The sequence below is a fragment of the Trichosurus vulpecula genome, chromosome 9 (assembly GCF_011100635.1).
Source record: "Trichosurus vulpecula isolate mTriVul1 chromosome 9, mTriVul1.pri, whole genome shotgun sequence".
In the NCBI taxonomy this organism is placed as follows: domain Eukaryota; kingdom Metazoa; phylum Chordata; class Mammalia; order Diprotodontia; family Phalangeridae; genus Trichosurus; species Trichosurus vulpecula.
The window spans coordinates 98463275-98487663 of record NC_050581.1 but is presented as its reverse complement, the minus strand read 5'-3'; the positions used below and the strand labels follow the sequence as shown (position 1 = coordinate 98487663).

Genomic DNA, 24389 nt, shown 5'->3' with positions numbered 1-24389 from the left:
ATAGTAGGTAGTCAAATTCTAGTTGGCAGTGACATGGGTAGAGCCCAGGGCCTGGAATCAGGACAACATGAGTTCAAATACAGCTTCAGACACTTACTAGCTATGTGACCCTGGGCAAGTCACTTAACCTCTGTTTGCCTTAGGTTCCTCAACTGTAAAATAGGGATAATAATAGCAGGGTGGTTGTAAGGATCAAAGGAGATGATATTTCCAAAATGCTCAGCACAGTGCCTGGCATGTGGCAGGTGCTGTATCAATTGACTGACTTGACTGGTATGTTGCTTCATTATGTTTTTTTTTTTCCTTAAAGTCATCCTCACTGTCTTTTAGACATCACAAAAAAAGGGGTTTTGCTTTCTTCATATATAAGTTCTTCTTGGTGGTTAAGGTTACTTATGTTTAATGAATTAGTTACATCTACTTGAATAAATGCAAAAAATAGTTGGTAGAATTCATGTTTATTTGGGTGGGTTCTGTGTATGGAAATAGGTATCCTGATGAAGGAAGTGCATGGACTTGGTAATCAGAATACGTGGTTTCTCAGACACTTGCAAAATGGGTCCATTAAGCCTCAGTTTCTTCATCTGTGAAATGAGGATAAATATGCATGTGCTTGCAAGCACTAAACCCTGCAGTAAAGTGTACAATGCTATATTCATGTAATTGTGGGGAGCTCTTGACCCATGTGGTCTTATTTTTTTCAAGGTTCTAGGAGGAATGTACTAAATTATTATTCTTGTACTGGCAGCAACCTTGTAACACAACTGCTATGGATATACTGCACAGGATAGTACTGCATGATTTGATAACAGTAGTTAAAGAACTATGAGTGCTTTGGAGGACAGGTGACTAATAGATGTTTGTTGAATTGAATTAATTGAATTGTTTTGTTGAAGAGGATTTTCCTTTTCTTTTTCTTTTTTGGCAGCGAAGGGGAGGGAGAGCAGTTTCTATTATACATGATCCCTAGCTACAGAAACTATCCAGAAAATGTATATTTTTATTTAAAAAAACCCCAAAAAACAACCCAACAAAAGACTTAGAGCAATGAAATGCATGTTGATTTCAAGAGGTAACCCTCAGACCTGATGGAAAGAGGCAGCATTAATCTCTCAACAAAGAAAGAGGCATTCTTGGAGCGTTTGAATGTCAAAGGGACTTGGAGGTGTTAGGTAGTAAATTGACCAACACCTCTAAAGTTCCAAAGTAAATTTCTAAAATATAAGTCATTCATTTACGCATGTGTAAACTCTTTAGAATCCCTTGGGAAAATAAACTTTTATTTCAAAAATAAACTTTGAAGTTTGAAATTAAAAGCAGACAAACTGCCTCTTAGTATAGAAGGGATTAGTAGGATAGTTGATCAAATGACCATGATGGCAGGTGATAGCATACCCTGATGCCTGTGGCCCAAGTGAACTACTCACTACTGGTCATGAAGAAAATAGTATCCCCAACAAAGATAAATACTTAAGTGTCTTCTGGGCTTAATTTCTGTCTTCCAACACTCCTTCATATTTTTCATTTCTTGAATTCCCTTTCCCCCAATATTTGTTTTTCTGCCTTTTTCTTTTCTCTTTTCTCTTGGTGTCCTCTTTTTATTTCTCTTTTGCATTCCAATTTATTCTCCTTTCTCTTCTATCAGTTTATATGTTAGCTAACCATAATATGGAAGCATTTTTATAATTTTTTTAAATAATAATTCATAGCTTCATGTTATTAGTTTAGAAAATATATGCTTTTATCTCACATGGTCAAGTAGCAGTCAGGAAAAACATACCATCAATCCATTAATTAACAAGTATTTATTGTGTTTCTTTTGAATTACTTGACTCTCTTGCAGAGTGATAGCACAGGTGTCATGTAGAATGTCTGCTAATTTGGACATAGAAGGAGACTAGCTGGTAATTCCTACCCATCAGATTCTTCTTCCTTAGCATGTTACCCCTGCTAACAAGTAATGATCTTATCACTGTGTTCTCTTCTATTGGAGCTCAGTTTATAGATGGAATACTTAGTTTCCAAGAACCATACAACACAGCAAACATTTATTAATCACTAACTGTATGGAGCACTATTCTAGACAGCTAGGTGATGTCAGGAAGTCTGAAGTGAGAAAGACTTGAATTCAAGTCCTCTCTGACACATACTAGTTGTGTGACCCTAGGGAAGTCGTTTAACCTCTGCCTGAATCAGTTTTCTGATCTGTACATTGGGGATAACAATAGCACCTACCTCTCAAAATTGTGAGGTTCAAATGAAATAATATTTGTAAGGAGCTTTGCAAATCTTAAAGCTCTATATAAACGATTGCTATTGTTAGGGGAGAGGCACATAATTTAGATACGGCAAGATTTTTCCTTTTAAGGACACTTATTATTTATCACATTCTTCTGTGTAGCATTCTTACTGTCTCCCAGTGACAAAGAAGTAATGATGAGAAGGCTTGACTTTCTGACCATCTGTATGTATTGACTACTCATTTGTTTTAATTACTAGAAATACAGAATAAAAATGTTACGTTGTGATGAGTTAAAAAAGAACTGGTTCATGAATCCATGTATGCTTTACTTTGCATGCACACACACAGAGTATGTATATTTAAGGAAATTTAGTTTAATCATTTAGAAATATAAGTGAATATGATATACTGCATTACAAAAGGTTATAGGTAACAGAGGAAACTAAATTCAAGAGTGAAGAATAAGAAAATGGCAGTAGAGTGAGACTTTTCTTAGGAGTACTAGATGTCCAAGATGTTGGGTGCTCTGTATCTTCAAGATCTTTCATCTTTCCAACATACTTTTCAGACAGTTATTTTTGGTGCTGTCTACAAGACAACAACAACAACAAAAACCCTCAAGTGTTTAGAGTTTTTTCTTATGAGTGCTAGATAATTTATAATAGTGATTTATATTTAAGTTTTACAAAGTGCTTGCCCTCTGACAACTCCATAAGGCAGAGAGTGAAAGTAGCATTAGCTTCGTTTCACCGATAAAGAAACTGAAGCTCAGAGAGACTCTATAACTTGCTCAGGTTCACACAAGTATCAGAGCAAGTAGTCAAATCCAGGTTTCCTGACTCTCAACTATAGCAACATTCCTCCATATCCCCCTTCTGATTTTTCAAGTATAAACAACTTACACTTTAAGGACATTAATACACACTTTGGGTCTTTAGCAATAGAATACTCAAGCTATATTCTGTTGTGCAACATTCTGTATCTTTTGCATACGTGAAGGTCACTTGCCATCCCTTTTTCATTTTAAATCAGGGGCAGGGAATCATTGTCTGTTTTACCCTCCTTCCTCCAAACCGCCCCGCCCCACCCCCCGCCCCCCCAAGCAGGACAACTGCTTGTTATTTCTCATTTTAGAACACTTGAGTGAATGACCTCTTCTAAAAATGTGGAGTGAAGACCCATCTCCCTCTCCTTCATTTCTTTATTTATAAAACAGTGTTGGGAGTAAGGGAGAGAAAGAATTGGACCTCTATCAAGTGTTCTTTAGCTCCAGCAAATTGTATACATGTATCCCATGTTGTCCAAAAGTATTTTTTTTTTAAATCATAGAACATTAGAGCTAGGAGTTGGAACCATTGAGATCTTTTGTTCAGTCTCCTCATTTTGCAGGTAAGGAAGGAAACTGATGACTGTAGAGTTGAAATATCTTACCCAAGATCAGTAATCTTGACAGCTGATTAACACTAGAGCTAGAATTATGATCAGATCTCCTGGTTCTCAAGCCAGTCTTTTGTACCATATGATTATATTCTCATATATTTCCCACAGAATATCTCCTTGAAGAAACCAATAAAAATTCTAGGAACATCCTGTAACTCAGATTTCCTGTTAGTATTGAACATTATTTTACTAAAATGTCACTTTATGGATGGGTGTTACCCTAGTGTTCAGGAGTGAATGCTAATAAAGGATGAGGAGACAGCTTTTTTTTAGCCTTGAGGAAGAGGCATTAGCTGGAGAAATGACATAGCAGTCTCTTTTGCCTTAAGCCCTCATTTTCAATACTTCATTATTATAGTAATTGGTCCATGATCTCTCTGATAGGATCACTCATTCCAGTGGTGCATGTTGTAACCCATTCACACTTTCTCATCCTGTGTGATTCTTAACCAGGTCTTCATAGGTCCACCACAGGCAATCTACAGGTCAATGAATGTTTCTTTGGTACCCATGCAATGTTTGGGCCATACATATCTTATGCCTTGTTCTCTTTTCTCATACTCTCAGCTATCTTTTTACTGTTCAATTCTCTCTACTTTCAGTGGACAGTTAAATCTCTCTAAGATAGATATATTAGTGGACTAAATCAATGGACTGTCCAACTCATTACACATTATAGTATGGACAATAGGCATCATTCTTTTCCTTTTCTTTGTTTTCTTTTTATTTTGAAGACTTTGTCTCCCCATCTCACCCGGGCTGGAAGTGCAGCTTTGACTCACTCCCTGATTCCAATACCGATTGACACAGAAACTCTTTCAATAGGCAGCCTTGTGGCCTTCTTCTTTTAGGGACTTAGCAAATTGGTGCCAGACTTAATGAAGATGACTGATAGACTTTAGCCCTCCTGTAGCAATGGGGAGTACAGCCATGAGTGGCCACCACACCCAGCCATGATAAGCCTTCTTCATCTACTTGGTTTTTCTTGAGTTGATTATTAGATCATAACTTCTTTGAATTTTTGTGCATCTCATTTAGAAGTCTCTGTATTTTCCTTGACCTTGCTAAAGGCCCAGAAAAAACTGTCTTATGCTTATGCTCTCCACCTTCTACCGCAGTAGTAAATACATTAATTAACTTAGTCCTCCTTTTTTTTCTGCTTCCTTTGGTGTTAATAATCAAAGGGTCAACAAACCGGTTTGTGTCTGTTGCATCTTTTGAACAGTCTCATATGATTTTAACATTTGCATAGGAGACACCTTGTTGGAAGAGAGACTTTAAGACCATATCTTGTTCTTCCAAATCAAAAACTTTTTTATAGTCAACAAATAATAAGCAGTGGCATTGTATATTCTTTCAGTGAGTTGTGTAACTGTAAAGGTGTGGTTTAGTATAAATACCATCTGTGAATGCTTACCTGTTTGATTCTCACGTTTTCATTCAGTTTACTCACCATAAATGTTTAAACTATTTTTTTAAATTTTGTAAAAGTCAGAGAATTGGTATATGATTTATGATAGTGTTTTTTGGACATTTAATGGCCTTTTTTCAGTAGTAGTGCCATCTATGTATTTTTCCCAACCAGTAAATAGATATAAGTATGTATGTATGAAGCATGAATATATGTACATATGTGAGTGGTGGGAGACAGATACCAATCACTTGGTATCCTCAAAATTGTCTTGTCTTCCAGTACGAGACCACTAGCATTTTCTCATGTGGGTCCAATTTTAAAGAGGTGCTAATTAATCCCACTCATTTGTGATGATATATCCTTTTTATGGCACCCATCATTGTCATAGTTGGTTATTTACTCCACAGCTGATACTTCTTGTTTTCAAATGTTTGAGGAGTAAAACAGTATTGTTCATTGGGTATGCCGTGGCTGTCTTCAGAAAGAAAGTGTTATTAAAGGTTCTTGCTATGAAGAAACTTCTAGTAATATACAAGTATTGTTTGTATTGTTCAGTAGGTGCCAATTGGGGATGTATTGCTGAATTGATATCCTGTTGGTCTTGTAATTAGGAAGAACAGAGTTCAAATCCTACCTCACACACTCAGTGTGTGACTATAGGATGTCACTTAACCACTCTGAGTCCCAGGCTGCTCTCTAGGTTTTAGAGAGGTCACATCCCTTCTGTGAATTCCTACACTATGGAAATCACACTTTATATATTGACAGGATGATCTGGCTACATAAAGTGTAGGGATAGATATAATGCCATCATTCTCACTGAAATCATCTTTAAGTGACATGTTTCTGAATTTTCTGAATGTGTGCTACAAAGTAAGCCTAAACAGACACAATCTCTGCCTTCTAGGAGTTTATGATCTTATATATATGTATGTATATATATGTACACACACATACACATACACACACGTAAGCATATTAGGGACCTATAAGCAAGCACCTCTCAAATAGTTAAAGAGAAAGGAATCTTTTATATCATATCCAAGGTAAATCCCTCATTTTCTTCGTTGGGTAAATTCTTTAGTCTTACAAGTCTCATTAGATTTAAAATGACAGATTTCAAAGAATCCAGAATATGCCCAGAAGGAATTTTTGTGTCTTTTTTAATTGTTATGTTATCTTTCAATTGTGTCTCTGTGTGACCTCATTTGGGATTTTCTTGGCAAAGATGCTGGGATGATTTTCTACTTCTCCAGCTCTTTTTACAGATGAGGAAACTGAGGCAAACAGGATTAAGTGACTTGCTCAGGATCAGACAACTAGTAAATGTCTGAGGCTGAATTTGAACTCAAGTCTTCCTGACTACAAGCCTGGAGCTCTATGCACTGCTCCACCTTCCCTTTATATGTGTGGAAAACTGCAGGATGAATGTTATTTCAAGGTTTTATGCTCTTGGTACTGAGGAATTAGGAAATTCTTTTCATTTTATCATTTCAGGCATGACTCCTTTTCCTACCATGTTAGATTTTAAGTACTTTGCACTTGGTGTTCAGAATTGACTTTAAAATCGACTTTTAAAAAAATCCTTATTTTCTTCTTCCCCCCACCATTTTATGCATTCAAGCCAACAAATATCTATTAAAATATATCTACTTGCAGAACAATGTGTTGAGTTTGAGACATAGGAAGTTTAGCTGAGTACAACTCTGTCCTCACAATAACCCATTTGTAAAAACTCATTTTATATATAGCACTTCAAGTTTTACAAAGTGCTTTCTTCACAGAAATGCTGAGACAGCTGATGCAAGGAACAGCATCCTCATTTGACCCATAGTGATCTAACTAGTAAATTTTGGAGCCACCGTTTGAACCCAGATCTCTCAGCTCCCGGCTCCCACTATTCTGATTACTTCTTATGGAATTTGTAATCTAGTAGGTAATAAGATGAAAACTGAGTAAGTTTTAATGCCCAATAATAAGATTTAGAGCTGGAAGGGAGCCTAGTATCATAGATTTTCAGCTGAAACATCTTAGAGGTATTCTAGTCCAGAGATATCAAACTCACCAGCCCCTGCAAGATCCATAAGCACTGCCTGAACTACATTAAAATGTAATTGGGAAATATTTAACAAAATAAATAAAAATGCAATAGAACATAATGTTAATTTGTGGTTTTCTAAGTCAATATGTGGCCTACAGGAATCCATCTCTATTCAAGTTAGACAACACTAATATAGTCCACTGTCATCATTTTACTTATGATAAAACTGAGGTGGACAGAGGTTAAGTGACTTACCCAAGGTCACACAGGAGACAATTAAGAGGGTTGGAGTCTTCTGACTTCCATCTGGTTTTCCCTTCTCTATACTATGTATTCTTTCTCTACCTGAAAAATGCGAAATTTAAGTTCTTTGCAAAGCTTTTGGGAAGATTAGAATTATCCATGGGGTGATCTAGGAAGGCTTCATAAGGTAAGTAACTTTTGAGATAGTTTTTAAAAGATGATTAGTTATTCTGTAGGCAAATAAGGGGCAGGGAGTCATTCCAGTAACAGGGAATAGTGTTATCCAAAAGCACAGATATAGGAGAATATAGGACTTGTTGGAGGTGGGGAGGTGGGTGTGGGGGTGGGGGTGGGGGTGAGGTGGGTAACTAGAGAGGTGAGTTTGGCTGGCCCACACAGTGAACTGTAGAGGTTCAATCCTTCTTATTTTACATTTGAGAATACTAAGGTTTGAAGAGGTTTCCTAAGGTTACCACAGGTAAGTAGTAGTAGACCGGGGATCTGAACCTAGCTCCTCTAGGACCTCTAACTCCCATTTAGTATTCTTTTTTTGTATCCCATTTGCTCAGAAAGGCTAGAAAGTCAGTCTTATTACACTGTGGAGGACCTTGAATGAAAAGCCCAAGGATGTGAATTTTACTGAATAAGGAACTTTTTGAGCAGAGGTCTTATCTCACTAGATCCATGTAAGAAGATTAGTCTGGCAGCAATATGGAGGATGGTTTAGGGAGAGAGTGGAGTCTAGAGTGCTGGTTTTCCAAAGCTTCGTTGCTTTGGAGGATCCTTTATTGCTCAGCTGCCAGAAATGGAATAAAAAACAAACAAACAAGGTTTCCTAGTTGATATGCTTGGAGTATACAGCAGGATGCCAATATAATAATGGGATTAGTTGTGAAAGGGTTTGACCTGCCACTGATAATTATTGGAGACTTTGGTGTTAATTTTGAAACTTCAGAATGATTATCTCCTGTTGCAATTCTCGTATAAAACTTTACTAGCTGATTTGTTTCTACTGAAATAAATGCTGACATTGGAAACCAGCTATGGTGGTCTTTGAAAAATATAAACTTTTTTTCCCCTAAAAATTTCTCCTTGCTGCAGCTGTAATGCAAAAATATTTTAATTATCAGAAAATATTGAAGCGAAATTTGAACTTGTCTCAAAGTTCAAGCCGTAAAAGACCCATGCCCACCCTAATGGAGGTGTCTGTGGATGTCAATTAAAACATTTGAATGCATAAATTAATTTGGAAAGCAGCCCCTGATAGAAATCAGACTTCTTTAGTACACTGATGTGAAATGAGCATTGTTTGTTAGATTATCTTGTTATTTAATCTCTCCTATGTAAACCTGGCTGGCTAGTATTATGAAGTAATAACACAATTAATGTGATGATGGGGTAGTTAGTCTCAGTACAGGCCTGATCCTGCAGGTCTTCCTTAACTTGACTGGGATTTATGTACATAAAGGACTGCAAGATCTGGAAATTTTAATTAGCACGGACTTGGGCAGGATTTTTCCCCCAAGTTGTTTTCTGTAGCTCTGGTTATTCCTTGGATTTTTATTCTTTCTGAATCATTCATCTACAGACCCATGAAGAACAAATTGCCTTCAGATATTATTTTATCAAAACCGGGCAAAGTTCATTAAAAGAACTACCTGCTGTCTTTTCCCTATATTGTGCTATGCTACTGTGTTCCAATTAAAAAGAAAGCTTTATTTATACATGAAGCTATTAAGAATTCCTAGAACAAACAATGAATGTTTCCTTTGATGTGCAAAGGAATTCTGTTTGCCACTATTAGTCACATAAATCCATGTCTAAAACATGGCAAAAACAAAACAAAAAAAACCATCCGTTATCTCTGGTGTGAATTGGAAGACTGTCTTGTCATCTAGGCAGTGAACAGAAAGCAGAACTTCTTTCTAACAGGATCACAGAGGAGTAAGTTTCTCTGCCATTTATTTCAGAATCTCTTTGGTCTAGGCTTAAGATTTCGAGAAATTAATACTAAACTGGGGAGGTAAAACACGTAAATTTATAGGAAAAGGAAAATGGTATATCTTGGCTAAATTAGGAGCTATGCATTTGACCCTATGCTTGCACATGGGTTGATTTATTATTGGATGAATTCTTTTTCCTTTGTTAACTGAGTTTGAGCTCTCTGTGCAGGATTATTGTTAATGCATTACAGAAAACAAGCAAACAAACATGCCATTCCTTCCCGACTATTATTTTTATGAATGGAGCCTGATATGTGCTCAGTGTCTGGCATTTCTTGTTTCATGCTTACAGAGAGAATGAACTGACTTCAAGTTTTCCTGAACAGTTAAAAAAAAAAAGTAAGTGCGTACTGTTCACTGTTTGTGCAGCATAACTGTGAAAGTGACACAATGAAATGCTTGTTTGTGATTAATTTCATACTAAGAAGTTTTAATTGGTTGGCTCCAAGTTGGCTCATAGCTGATTTGAAACATCATCAGTTTGATAAATTAGATATTCAGATGTATTATTTAATGATGATTGTCTCTTCCCTATGATGAGTGCCACAGAAGAGCTCCCTGTTTCAATAGTGGTTATCCGTGATGCTATAGCAACATTCCTGGATGTTAGCAGAGTATGTATTTTTTTCTGTGGTTTTGTGAATCAGTAACCACTAAAAGATCTCAGACAAATCACCCATGAATGATTTGTTCAGAGTTTGCTTAATGAGAGAACTGTGGCGTAAGACTACATCACAATAAGTGCGATGATACATTTTCAGTGTTTTGTTTGGCTCTTGACTCTTTATTACTCAACTTGTAGTTTTATAGTCACAGTTGAAATATGCAGATATATTTGATTGAATTTTGGTCTATTTCCTGGAAACCTTTCAGTATTCAAATTAGGGGAGATATTGACTGGAGCTAAGGTTTGTAGTAGAAGATTGCCTTATCAGGCTGAAGCTGTAACTAACAATGGACTGGAATGCTCTGTGCCACATGCTGAGGGCATCATCGCTCACCGGAGGCTGCTTTTTAGAACCAACAGGAAGCAGTTTTCAAAGAGCTGAAGCAACAGTTTCAAGATACATGTCCTGTTTCTAACTGGGAGTGATGCACATGACCATAGCAGAAGGGGAACTCTGCAATATCATTTGACTGTCCTGATTTAGCCTCTCCCCAAAGCCAGAAGACTTTCATGGGTAGAATGGTGAAGGAGTATAGGTTCAGTATGAATTAATAGTGTGAAGTGATAGGCCAAAATGCTGCATTAACGTAGAAATAGTATCACAGGAGGTAATAGGTCTGCTATGTTCTGATCAGGTCAGGCCTCATCTGGGCTATTGCAATTTGTTCTGGGTTCCACTTTTTAGGAAGACATTAACTAACTAAAGAGTATCTGCAGGAGTGAGACAGGGATGGCAAAGGGTCTTGACATACAGTCTGAGGATGAGGTGAGAAAATCCTTATTCAGGAGTATGCTATTGTAAATGGCCTCTGAGATATAATCTATTTCTGTGTTCCTGATTCTGAATGAAGAAAATATCCAAGCAAGAAATGGTTTTTGAAGTTCATTTCTTGCATTCCCCTGCCCCCACTTTTTCCCTCCATGATGGATGCTCTGTCTTCTGATTGTGTTATCTTACTTTAGTAGAGTACAAAGAAGAATATACCTTTTTCCTGTTTTACACACTTCTTCCATCTCTCCCCCTTTCATATTAGATAAGTATACATGCATTTAACGTCATTGTATCTCTCACCTCATCATTACACTCTCTCCAGTGGTACAGATCTCAACCCATCCATACCGTTTCATCAGTTGCAACTCTTGTCCATTTCATAATATAAATATGGGGTGCCTTACTCTAGATCCTCTTCTACATGAGCTGTACATCTGTCTGATCTCCCTACATGATCAGCTAACCTCCCAATCTGACTACATATTTCTTTTGTGTTTTGAAAATTTCTTTCTGGATGCAATTTTTCATTGGTAATATTCTACAGCTTAGGTATATCCATTATCTCCTCTCCACTGTCCTTTTGGGAGGACTTTGGAGACTGATATGATTAGCAGTCATATAGCCTCATCATAAAAATAATGTTTTTAAATTTTTTTTTTGTTTCAGGAGAAGACTTGGGTTTTTTTTTTAAAGCACTATTGTTTTTGTTGTCCATTTGCTTCAGTTGTGTCCAACTTTTTGTGACCCTATTTGGTGTTTTTGTGACAAAGATACTAGAGTGGCTGGCTATTTCCTTCTCTAGCTCATTTTACAGTTGAGGAAACTGAGGCAAACCAAGTTAAGTGACTTGTCCAAGGTTACTCAGCTAGTAAGTATCTGAGGCCAGATTTGAACTCGTAAAGATGAGACTTCCTGACTTGATGCCTGATGCTCTATCCATTGGCCACCTAGCTGCCTGTATGCTTTGCTAATCACAATCTATACCCCCTTTCTCTTCCTATTCATTTCTGCACTAAACTCATTCTCCATCTGTGGTGTTTGTTCAAGATTTATATACTTCATTGCCCAATCCTTCTCCACATCGTGCAATCAGAAGGAATTTGAGAGTTGGAAGGGCCCTCAACAGCCTTTTAGTTTCCCCATACCTTAAAGGAATCCATGCTATAACGTTTCTTATAAGTGGTTTAGCCAGATTCTGTTTGAAGATATTCAAGGGAGGGAACCCAATAGCCTGGTAAATAAGTATTCTTCATCTAATTAAGTTTTCCTGTGTAGATAACTACAGCAAATTGTTTCGAATTATTATGGATCTAATTCAGTGTTCCCATACTTGATGAAATCCTTCAGTATTATCTACAGAAAGAAACACTTGTATGATCTCATCATTTATAGGGAGTCCCTCTTCCATTTGCACTGGGATGGCCTCCTTGACGATGCTTTGTCAGATGTAAATCTGCCTATTTTATGCCTTGCTTGATATTGATAAGCTGAGACTTGTTGAACAGAGTAATCCCTTGTTGAATTTGTCAAGAAATCTTTTATCATCTTAAGGTATGCAAGAGAAATATCTTGATGGAGGCATACCTTTAATAATGCATTTTGCTCAACTGAAGCAAATACTGAATCAAATGTTGAATTCACCTAGTATTTAATAAATCTTTATTAAGAGTTGGCTATATTCAGAGCACAAAGATAAATAAAAGATGGTCCTCTGTTTATAATCTCTTCCTTTGCACCAAAGGTCTTCATATATTAGTGTTTTCTGTATATCTCCAAAGGTGTCTTTTGGGGACAGCACAGACTTAGAGTTAGGAAACATCTATTTTGACACCTGCTTTTGAATCTGAGGTAACTTAAGCCTAAAAACGCTAAGTAACTTTCCTGAAGTCGCTTGGAAAATTTGCAACAAAGGTAATACTCAAATCCAAGACTTTGGATTCCAAATCCAATAGTCATTCTTCTTTCCATGCTGTCATGGGAAATTGTTCAAGACTTTTCTTCATTTTTTCTCGTCAGTATTATGAAATGCTACAGATCTCATAAGGTCTACAGTTCCTTCCAGCTTTAATATTTAGAGTCTCAAGTTAACTAGAAATCTTTGTGATGTTGTTTGGGATCAGATAGCATGGATATGGCCTCAAAGTTCCCTAATCCTCAAACCATCTTTTTTTATTTATTTATGACAGATGTACCAGAAGGTGGAATTTTCACTTTAAAAAGTACATGATAACTGAATCATGAATATTATAGTTCTTCAAAAATTCATTTGTAATTTCTAAGTGCTGAAGTTGTAGGAAAGGGAAAAAAATCCTTTCTTTTAAAAACAGTTTTTGTCTTAGAACAGAGTGAATATTATACGGCTGCCTCCTGAAGAGCTAGTGCTTGGTAGGTCTAGAGAAGGTGTTAAAACAGAAATATTTTGATGTAGTTCTGGATAATACCATCTGCTACTCAGATTTGTTGACTGCGGAAACAGAAGAGGCTTGCATTGGACCAAGGGCCATTTTGTGTTTTTCGTGGTTATCATGGGTAAAGAATTCTTCCTCTAGGGGACTGTGTACTGGTGATGAGGCTCTCAGTATTTAATCTACCTTATTATGCTTTATTGTAGGGCTTGGTCTTTTCTAAACCTCTCCAGGAAGATAATATCTGCCAGAATTCACAGTTGGCTGGCATAACCTTTAAGAACCCAGAGTTGTCTCTGTCGCTGCTATGAGGCAGAGGGCAAGCCTTCAAAAATTGTCCACCTTTACACTTTTTTGAGGCCTAGCACCAATGAATCTCTGAAAGTATAAGATATTTTCTATAACTCCTGCAATATGCCATCTTCTAAGGAAAGCAGATGAGCCAGATGAGTAGAGGACCAGGGATTGAAGTACAATTACACATCTTCTTTTCCTTGTGGATCCATAGCATTAAAATTACAAGGTAACTATCTAGAATGCAGATGAAACAACATCAAAGTTTAAGGCTTTCTGCCCTTAGGTTGCAAGTTGTGTTATTGTATTCTATCAGTGAATGAACTGGTCTAAATTAATTCTTATCTTTTCCTCTCTTTCTTTTCCTTCCTTTATCTTCCCCCTCCTTCTCCCTGATATTCTTCCCTAGTTAAGGAAAGTTAAGGTGCTTATTAAGATGAAGCATATTCTACTTATAGGAAAGATGTAGCCTACAAGACTGATTCTCCTAAGGTGATAGAGGGAAAGACTGTAAAGAAAATAAGATTCTACCATGGAAACAGCAGTCTGTATAAATCCTTGCCCAGTTAGACCAGTGCTAGAATGAGTAGGTCCGTGGGACAGACCTGTGTTTTATTCATTTAGTCTGGTTTCTCAGGAAGAAAAAGAAATTCCCTGTTGGGAATTTCTGTTTGACTAAGGGAGTCCTGCATTCTGTGTTCTGGGGTTAAAGATGCCTATGCACCTTAGGGGCAAAATGCAGTCATAGCGGTATGATAAGACACACCATCTAGAGATGGGGGTTTTTAGATTATAGGAAAAGCAACTGCCTTTGTGGGTTCTTCGGGAGCAATTTTCTATCTTGTGGTTGGTCACTTTCAACTCGTGGCAATAACTTTCCATTATAACCCCCCCAACTCCAATCAATATGTGCAATATTATGCAACTCATAGTTACATTATAACCAAAATATGTCAAATGTGGTTTCTGAGTGGCTGATTTACAGTAAGTCTTCCTGAGTCCCCAATGTGGATATGATGACTAATTTGAACTCTCATAGACTGGAGCATTTTTCTTCATATGAAAATTGTGGGAGGGTTGGGGAGATAGTAATGCAGTAAAAACCACTGTGTCAACTTATTCACACACAGATTGATCCATTGTCATCTCCTTTGCATCTACATGGTTTGTTGTGAATTATCAGCTCACCCCGGGAGAGATGTGCTACGAATTCTAATAACTTAAAATCTGAGAATCTATTAAAACCATATTTGTAGTTCAAAAAAATTGATATTTACTGGGCAGTGTGCCCAACAAGAGAAAGTCAACGAGATTATACACTTATCCTAAGTAACAGCAACAGCTCTGCCAATGCTTCATTTGAAAGAATATAGCTGATCCAAATTATACATCATGGTAGTGGAAGACATGAAAAGAATACAATATATCAAAATTAGAACCCATTTCAAACCATGAAACAAAGAAAGATTTCATAATAATGGTTACAATAATGTTTCAAGATGTGACGTTACCATATGTACACTGAATCATTTAAATTCTGTTTTAAATATGAAAGCATTGCATATACACTCATCTCTCAATTATCCATGTTAATGGTATGGAGACTGGAATGGATAATCAAAAAATCATTTACATTTGGACTGGGAAGATTTTGAACAAACATGTGAATATGGATATGTGTGATAGGCTGGCAATTCACAACACTTAAAACACTAAAACATATATATATAAAACCATTATTGAAAACATACTGTGACTTAGAGAATCTAGAATGTTGTGTAGTTTTCTTTTTCTGAAACATTCTCAGGATTTGAAGTAAGGGGATGCCCAGCATTGCTTTTTGGGCACCAGCGGAGCAGATGGACCACCTTCTCTTTGTCAACTTGTGACAATTGTGGTTCATAACTGATTAGAGGAGGCAATTAAATATTTTGGTGTGACAGGTCTCATGTTGGCCTGCACACTCTAGTCCGACTGAAGGTAAAAGAGGAGTTAGTAAAAGTTGTTGTCTAAGATTTATCTTCTACTTTTCTTAATTATGTCACTAAGATTTTAAGAGCAGATTTACCCAAACTATGGACACTGAAAATTGACCTTTTGTGCTGGGGAAGACTATTTCAGTGATTCTTGGAAAATAAAGGGAAAGCCCTATGCTTGAACTTTTTTTTTAAGGTAAATCTTTTATTGATTTCTCTTATTTTAACATCACCTTCATTCCTACTCAGATTCCTTCCCTACTTCCCTGCTTATTGAACATCCCTTGAAACAAAGATAGAAATTCTGCAAAACCAAACAACACAACTATGCCAAGTCCAGACTCTTATTTGTAATTAATTTTCTGTAGGCTCACAGCTCAGTTGGCTAACTCATTTGGGTTAAACTTATTGCCACTGAGGTTCAGATTCTGTTTACTTGAGCTACTATTCTAAATATTAGCCAGCTGTTTAATAAATATGTGACTTAACTACAAAAAGGTAAACTTTGGTCAAAGATGGTAGTTGATCATCACTAGTGGAAAAATAGCTCTAAAACATATATCTCTTGACTGATAGTAATAAGACTTACATATGTCCTTTACATCATTTCTCTATTTGAGTCAGCTTCGTCCTTCCTCCCTCTCTCTCTCCTTTCCTTCCTTCCTTCCTTCCTTCCTTCCTTCCTTCCTTCCTTCCTTCCTTCCTTCCTTCCTTCCTTCCTTCCTTCCTTCCTTCCTTCCTTCCTGTCTATCTATCTGAAATTCAGGGCTTGTTCTGGGGCCATATTGGGAATAAAATTCTAAGACTATACGTTCTTAGTCCTATGCATTTTCAGATCCAAATAAGATGATACCATAAGATGACAGTACAAGAAAAAAAAATAAACTAGGTCACTGATAGAGAATAAAAGAAAGAAGGTGGAAGGTATTTCTTCAGAAGTCTTTTTAGCAGATTATTGAGGAATGTACCATGGCTTGCATTTTAGGATATTAGCAGAAATCAACCAGTTGATGCAGGAGTTAGTAACAAAGGCCACAGATAGATGAAAGTTTAATCTCATTAGGTATGGATAATGTCAGGAATAGTACAGGGACTGGCAGATACTCTTTTGTTTGTTTATTTTATTCATTCATTTACTTTAGAGCCAGTCAAAAACTATGCATGTACAAAATGTAGGTTGTTTTTTTTTTCCTGCTGGAAGAAAAGCTGAAGAGGGTAAAGGGACACATCTTTGGTTTTTTTTTTTTTTATTTTTTAATTTTTTAATTTTTTTTTTTTTGTTGAGGAGGAAGAATTGTTTCAAGAAGATAAAGAAGAAATAGGTGCTTCAGGAGGCAAAGTAGAATCTGAATAGTATGAGCCTGGAAGAGAGTAGAGAGGAGGAGTAGTGGAAGAAAGAACATTTAGTCAATGGAAATGTTTAATAAGTTTGAGTCTTTTCCCATAGAAGATAAAGGATAGAACTGGATTTCTTAAGGAGGAAACACAACCTTCCATCTTTCACAGTGATGGGGTTGGCCTACAGGTGTAAGCAGGAACAAGGATATCAATTATTGGCCACAGAGAGAAGAGATACATATTGTAGTAATTGATGAGTACCTTGAGGGATACATAGATGTTGAGGAACAGATGAGATAACATGTGCAAAGTGCTTTGCAAACATTGTTACATATGTTGAATTGACAGGAGCAATTTGGCCACATTGTTTTCCTTGGGTTTCTATTCAGTATGTGACATAGCTTCACAAGACTTGTCAAATGTGACAACTACCCACTACCCACTTCTGATAATCCATGTAGGGAATAATGACATTGGCTTTAAAAAAGAATTCAACCTGGAAAGCATCTCTTTGAGATTATGAAGCTTGGAGCAAGAAAGTGAACACCTTAGGAGCAGAGGTGTAATTTTTTTCAATACTGCTGTTTGAACAGAGGAAATTTAGAAGTGATAAGGTGGTGCCAGAGAATTGAGAAATAAATAGCTGACTAAAAAACGATTTTGTTGAACAGGCATTAGATTTAGAATTAAGGGGAAAATAAAATTAAGAAGTTGGATTATATAATCTCTCAGGGCCATTACAGCTCTACAAATGTGCTAGAAAGCTATGATGTTGCTGGTAAAAAAAAGAATTGCTATTTTAGATATGGTTTTGATCAATAAGGAATAACTTATCAATGAAATCAAAACCATCGGTACTTTGGGAAAAAATAACCTTGTTTGTCTTTAGAGTTTATGATTGATAACACAATGAAATCCAGGAATAGGCTGATCCCAAGCCCAAACTTAGAGAGAATGGATTTCAGATTTGAGACAGGAGATAGGTAGAATCCCACAGCTTATGGTTCCATAAAAGAAGGCTACATAATACGGTGAGAGTGTCACCAATAACGAGCTGACAATGAAAGCATAAATAATTCTAGTGAAGAATGGAGGACTAGCTACACATGATAAGAATGATATGGCTGCATGAGGAACTCGTCAACAAATTCATTAAAAAAAAACTTATATGGGAGATGAAAGCAAGGATAGATTACTGGAGATAAATACAGAAAAAAAGTAGTAAAGAAATATCAGTAAGACCAAGGCCCCAAATGAGTTGAGATGAGAAAAAAATGTCATACAACACAAAAAGGACCATATTTAGGGGCAAGAGAAAGATCAAAGAGAGGATAACAGTCTTGACTGGTGTGGAGGAATGATAATAGGCAGTGGACAGGTGGCAGAACTATTTTTCCCCTTTTTTTTTTTGGTTCTATTTTTTTCTCCAAAGAAGGAGAATCATCTTACGTCAGAAGGCAGGATCAAACATGTTTTATAGCAGTTCAAACCCAATATATATGAGGAAATGGTAAGAAAATAATTAAATACCATCATTGAATTTGTTGTCTTGCTTGTAGGAGTTACTTCCTAGAGTACTGAAACAGTTGGTAGAGGTGATTGTGAACTGTAGTCAGTGATCTTTGAAAAAAAAATCATTAAAGATTCAAAAGGTGCTAGTGAAAGTCAAAATGCTCCAATTCTTTTAAATGGGGGGCGGGGTAGAGTCTACAAGCTATAGGCTAGTGAGCTTGCTATTGGTTCTTGAAAAAAAAAATCTTGAACAGGATTATGAAAGAGCACTTTGTGAGATTTTGGGTCATAATATGAATGAGCAAGTAGTTAATTAAAAATAGTCTCTCTCCTGGTTCCCTACATTTAATCACAACCCTACCATCCCTAGAATGAATTTCCCCCACAGCTGTGCCTGATAGTACCACTCTTATTTACCAGACACACACAGATATACAGAGAGAGAGAGAGAGAGAGAGAGACAGAGAGAGACACAGAGAGATTGCACAGGTGGAGATCATGTGGAGGTCTGATTTGTAGTTGATAACCTCTGAGACCCTCCTGTGTAACTCGGAGATTTTTTTAGTTTATCTTATAGTGTTTTGTTTTGTGTTTTGGTTCTAATCCTGTGCTTGTTTTAGGGAGCTTCCAGAGAAGAAAAGCCCCACATCGGTGTAGATCTCCAAGTCCTCTGTAACTTAGAGTAGTACAGAGTGGTATGGGAGTAACTGAGGCATTAAAACCTTGTTCATGGTTATGCAGATAGATTCACTTAGAGATAGGGAGTATTTTCGATTTTTTTTCCCATTGTACCATCACTGATATTCATATTTTGTGTATACATCTGTAATTTCCTTGCTTTAACTTCTAGGTTTGGAGACCCTCTCTACTAATGCTGTTCAGTACCTTCTCTGCAAATACAGTCATAGAGAGTTACTTAGAGTGCTGAGAACACTTACTACTTCATAAATTTAATTCAATTCAACAAGTATTTATTAAGCTCCTATTTTGTACAAAGAGCTGTGCTAGGCACTGGAGAATATGCAAAAATTGTATAGATCCCGTCTTGCTCTTTTGGAATTTATGATCTAAAACTAAGTAATTCAGCGGAAATGAAATAAATTCATCTTGCATTCAATCATTCAGTCGTGTCCAACTCTTCATGATCCTGGGGACTGTCCATGGGGGCTTTTCTTGGCAAAGATGCTGGAGTGGTTTGCCATTTCCTTCTCAGTTCACAATAGCAGACATTTATTATGCACCCACTGTGTGCAAGGTGAGATGCAGCATAGCATAGTAGATAGAGAACTGGCCTTAGAGTTAGGAAGACTTTGATTCAAGCTCCATCCGTGACAGATTTTATTGTCACTGTGATCCTGCACAGGCCAGTTTTCTGCTCAGCGCTCCATGTGCCTCTCCGACACTATAGTTTGCACAACGGCTGCCTGTTTGTATTGCTAGAGTGAGTTTCCTTATCTAAGCATTCACCACACCACTAAAATCCCAGGTTGTGACCATGTGTAATATAAATGCCACGCAAGGAGAAGAATCTAGACTAGAGCATAGAAAAGTTAAGTGAAAATAGATACTATTTCCAATGATTGTTGACTTCTTTCAAAGGGTTCTGTTAGCACAAGAGTGTTCAGAAGTTGCCTTGGACAGGATCATCTAGATTATATTTTATTCAGATACTAAAACAAATGAGAGTTCTGTTTACATATAACATTTAGAGTGAGAACACATATCAAATAATTTGGGTGTGTGTTTAGCTACAGAATGATCCAACAGAGTCTCCATAATGAAAGCTGACCTGTGATTTCTTGAAAGATGTTTTCGCTTAATTGCCACAATTGCCTAGATGTTGTTTATTGTATTGTCAGTTCCAGTGCAGGGTCCAGATAATTGAAAAGTATTGGCTGATAACCTTTTTGTGAGTAAATTTTAAACTGTGACTTCTTTCTCCTAATGAAGCATATTAAATATCTCTAATACCACCTGCTTTTTATTGAAGGCTACCTAGTGCAGAGCAAAATAGAACATAGAGCATATCTATCTATCTATCTATCTATCTATCTATCTATCTATCTATCTATCTTTATAAAGAGGGAGCATTTGCAGCCAAGTTGACTAGCATCAAGGAAACGCCCAAATTACCAGAAGGCAAGAAAACAGAGAACAGGAAGTGAGAGGAAACACTTGTATAACATATAGATAGAAAAGCTCTTGGGCACTATGTAACCTATGGGGAAAAAAAAAAACAAATTGAAACACTATAGAGAAATAATGTGTTCCAGGGAGAAAACACCTTAAAATCCATTTTATATATTAGTCTAGTTCTAGTATCTGTTTCAAAAGAAATTTCACAAATGATATGACAACTTATTCTTTTTTTATTAAATTTATTTTTATTTTTAGTTTACAACAGACGGTTCTACATAATTTTGAGTTCCAGATTTTCTCCCCTCCCTCCCCCTCCCTCCCCAAGACAGCACATGGAATCTCATATAACTATCACGAATGACTTCGCATTGAATTAATTTATACACTAGTCAAGTTGAGGAGAAGAATCTGACCAATGGAATGAATAATGAGAAAGAAGAAACAGAACCAAAAAAAAAAAACAAAACCAAACAAACAAACAAAAAAAAAAAACAACAACAACCCAAAAACAAAAACAAAAGAGAAGAGAAAAAGGTGAGCATGAAGTGTGCCTCAATCTGCATTCAAACTTCATAGTTCTTTCTCTGGATGTAGATAGCATTCTCTATCGTGAGTCCTTTGGAGTTGTGCCTGCACCTTATGTTGCTGAGAAGAGCGAAGTCTGTCAGGGTTGGTCCTCACGGAATCCATATATCTGTGGTTGTGTACAGTGGACAACTTATTCTTAATGAATTAATTAGCCCATTAAACAACGTGTTTTTTGGCATAAGATATGCAAAATAATAAATATGCAAGAAAACCCAGTTAGGACAGGTACAATTAATTAAAAATAAACTATAAACTCAAAGAATAATTTTTCTGCACAGTGTTTATAAAGATAGCCCCTCTAGTGCTTTTAATAATTATTTAAGTATCACTAAAGAAACTAATCACACAAAGTCATTGAATTCCTTTAACTGTTGCAATGATGATTGCTAAGGCATAGTTACATGCAAAGAAACAAAATTATTTAATTGAGTTTTTAGTAGCATTCTACCATTCTCTTGTTTTTCTTTTCTTTTTAAAAAAAAGTTTTAATTGTGCTTTTTTATTTATCCTAGTTGAAGCACTTCATTCCCAGTTTTTTGATACCATAAAGATTGCATCTAGGAGTATTTAGACCCATATGAAGTTGGGAAGGAATAAGCGTTTGTTAAGTGCCTACTATGTTAAATGCCTTATAAATTCTTTTTTGATTCACAAAACAACCCTGTGAGGTAGGGGCTATTATCTCTATTCTGTAATTGAAGAAACTGAGGCTGACAGCAGTTAAAGGACTTGGCGAGGGTCATTCAGCTAGTGAGTTTCTAAGGCTAGATTTAAACTTTCATCTTTCGCACTTCAGGCCTACTGTTGTATACACTGTGAAACCTGTCTCTCTTTGACTTCCTTATTACCATTTCCACCATTTTTTTAACCAAAAGGATAATGATCTCCAAATCTTAGGAAACATTCAGTCATAAAGCTGCCCACAAGAATTTAGAAGACAACATATTGAAAGCTACTAGGTAGACCAAAAAAGGGGAATGTCCTCTGCTTGCCTTCTTGTTCTCTGATTCTCACTTCCCTTCCCTCCCATTTTCATATTCTTTCATTCTCAGAGTTAGTGGTTTTGGATCTCTAAACAAGAATATAAAATTTCCTCGTTTGTATTTACTTCTCAGCACTGTGTAGGGGAAAGTGCATTTAATTTGGAATTAGAAGTCCTGAATTTGAATCCTGCCTTCTTTCACTGTCTCCAAGACCTTTAGCTACCTTCCCTCCCACCCTCTTGGCCTCAATTTTCTAATCTTTAAAATAAAGTTGTACCAGATGATCTCTAAGGGACTTCCCAGCTTTTAATTCCACAATCTTAGCTTGCTGCCTCCAAAAAAAGAAACAAACAAACAAAAAACAAAGAAAAAAGTCTTGAAATCAGTTTAGTGAGTTTTAACACTTGTTTTATAAAGAATGACTTGTTTTGTGCCCAGTAGGAAGTTGTCTGACTGGAGTTTGGACATCTTCAAACTAGCTTTGTCAATTGAAGTAAAACTTTATTCCCAAATATTTTCTCAAATTAGGAATGCATCTCAGTTAACTTGGCTTTCTAAATCAATGTAGAAATTATTATAATCTGGTATATAATTTCTTTTGTTTCAAGAAAGTACTGCTTTAAACTCATTGTAACACCTTGTATTATCGAGCCTAACAAAGTAGTTACTTAGATTCAAAATATAAAGTATAGTACAAGTGTTGGAGCATGGGACATTGATTTCTCCTTCTTCAAATGTTCCCTTTCATCCTTTCTTACAGCACAATAGCATTCCATCACAATCATATACGATAACTTATTTAGCCATTCCCCAATTGATGGGCATCCCTTCACTTCCCAGGTCTTTGCTACCGCAAAAAGAGCTGCTGTAAATATCCTTCTATGTGTGAGTCCTTTTAGTTTTCCTTTGATTTCTTTAGGGTATAGAGACCCAGTAGTAACATTGCTGGGTCAAAAAGGTCTGATACTTGGTATGGATCTCTTATTTGAGTGTGTCACTTTATTCTACAATTATCTGTGTAAGTGCTGTATTCCATTCAATAGAATAGTAACTCCTTAAGGCAAAGGTTGTTTTGTTTTGTCATTGTGTACTTAGCTCCTAACACAGTGTCACACACATAGAATGTACTTATTGGCACTTGTTGCATGTGAAGATTTGATAGGTGGTCAGGGGATATGAGTATTAATCTTAGTTCTCCTCACTAGCTACATGTCCTCCCTTTTAGGATAATCACTTTCCTTTCTTTGGGTCTCAGTTATCTTACCTGAAAAATGAAGGAGTTGGTATTAGAAGATCTTGAAGGCACTTTCCAACTCAAGCATACTAATTCTAATAAAACATTGAAATATAATAGGGAAAAGTTACAAAATTGTCATTACCAATCAATATAGGTCTGTGTTTAACATGACATGTATTACAAAATTTTATTCATTTTATATATCCTAGAATATCCCTTGGAGTTAGAGGAATTCTGTACTCTGTATTTATCAGCTGTAAACTGCTGATTCCTTACCTTCTACAAATGTTAAATATGGAAATCTCAGTAAAAGAATGAGTTTAAATTGACTTTGAACAGAAAAAAAAAAACCTTCAGTGAGGTTGGAAGTGAAAGGATGTTATTAGTGACGTGGAAGATCATGGAAATCTTCTTAGGGGAGGTGTCATTTAAGATGGCCATAAAGATAGCTAAGAATTCAAAAGGGACTAGGTAGGACAGCCCAGATGGAATGAATGAGTAGTCTTAGAAAAAGGATGTAAGCAGGCTCTCTCTCTCTCTCTCTCTCTCTCTCTCTCTCTCTCTCTCTCTTTCTCTGTGCACATGCACATTCAAACACGTACATATACATGTATTTGTATATGTCCACACACACATTTATGGGGGAAGAGGAGTTGCAGAGAAATCCATTTCGGCTCAAGATTAGAATTTCCTGAGGAGAGATGAGACTGGAAAAAGTATGGTGTTACCAGATATTGGAGGGCCTTGAATGCTAAACAGAGGAGGTTGAAATTTGTTTGGTAGAAAATAAGAAATTTGTTTTGCAAAGAAATATTATATACCAGCGCTAGCCATAGGAAAGATTAAATATCTTCATCTAGGTCTTTGGATTAAAACATTCATCCAAATTCATAGATGTTTTCTGATTTAGTTAACAAAGGGAATATTTGGTGGTAAAACATCAGAGGGAAATTTCCATTGCTTATTTATTTGACTCCTGAAATTATGAGGTGAACAAATCTTTCTGGTTACATGCATTTTTATCTGAAATTCTTCATAGTTGCGCATTATACTCCCAATTTCTCATCAAAGCATAAGAAATATACAGCATTTAAT

General features: G+C 36.4%; 1 protein-coding gene across 2 annotated transcripts in view; it reads left to right on the top strand.

Moving 5' to 3' along the window:
* BNC2 (basonuclin 2) overlaps positions 1–24389 on the top strand; it is a 345784-nt gene that overhangs the window by 58682 nt on the left and 262713 nt on the right. Inside the window, exon 4 of one of the 2 annotated variants that reach the window (XM_036738691.1) lies at positions 17774–17808. The exons of the other annotated variant lie outside the window; for it this stretch is intronic. Coding sequence (XP_036594586.1) covers positions 17774–17808 — 35 coding nt within the window. The remainder of the gene's footprint in view (positions 1–17773; positions 17809–24389) is intronic. 2 annotated transcript variants of the gene reach the window in all.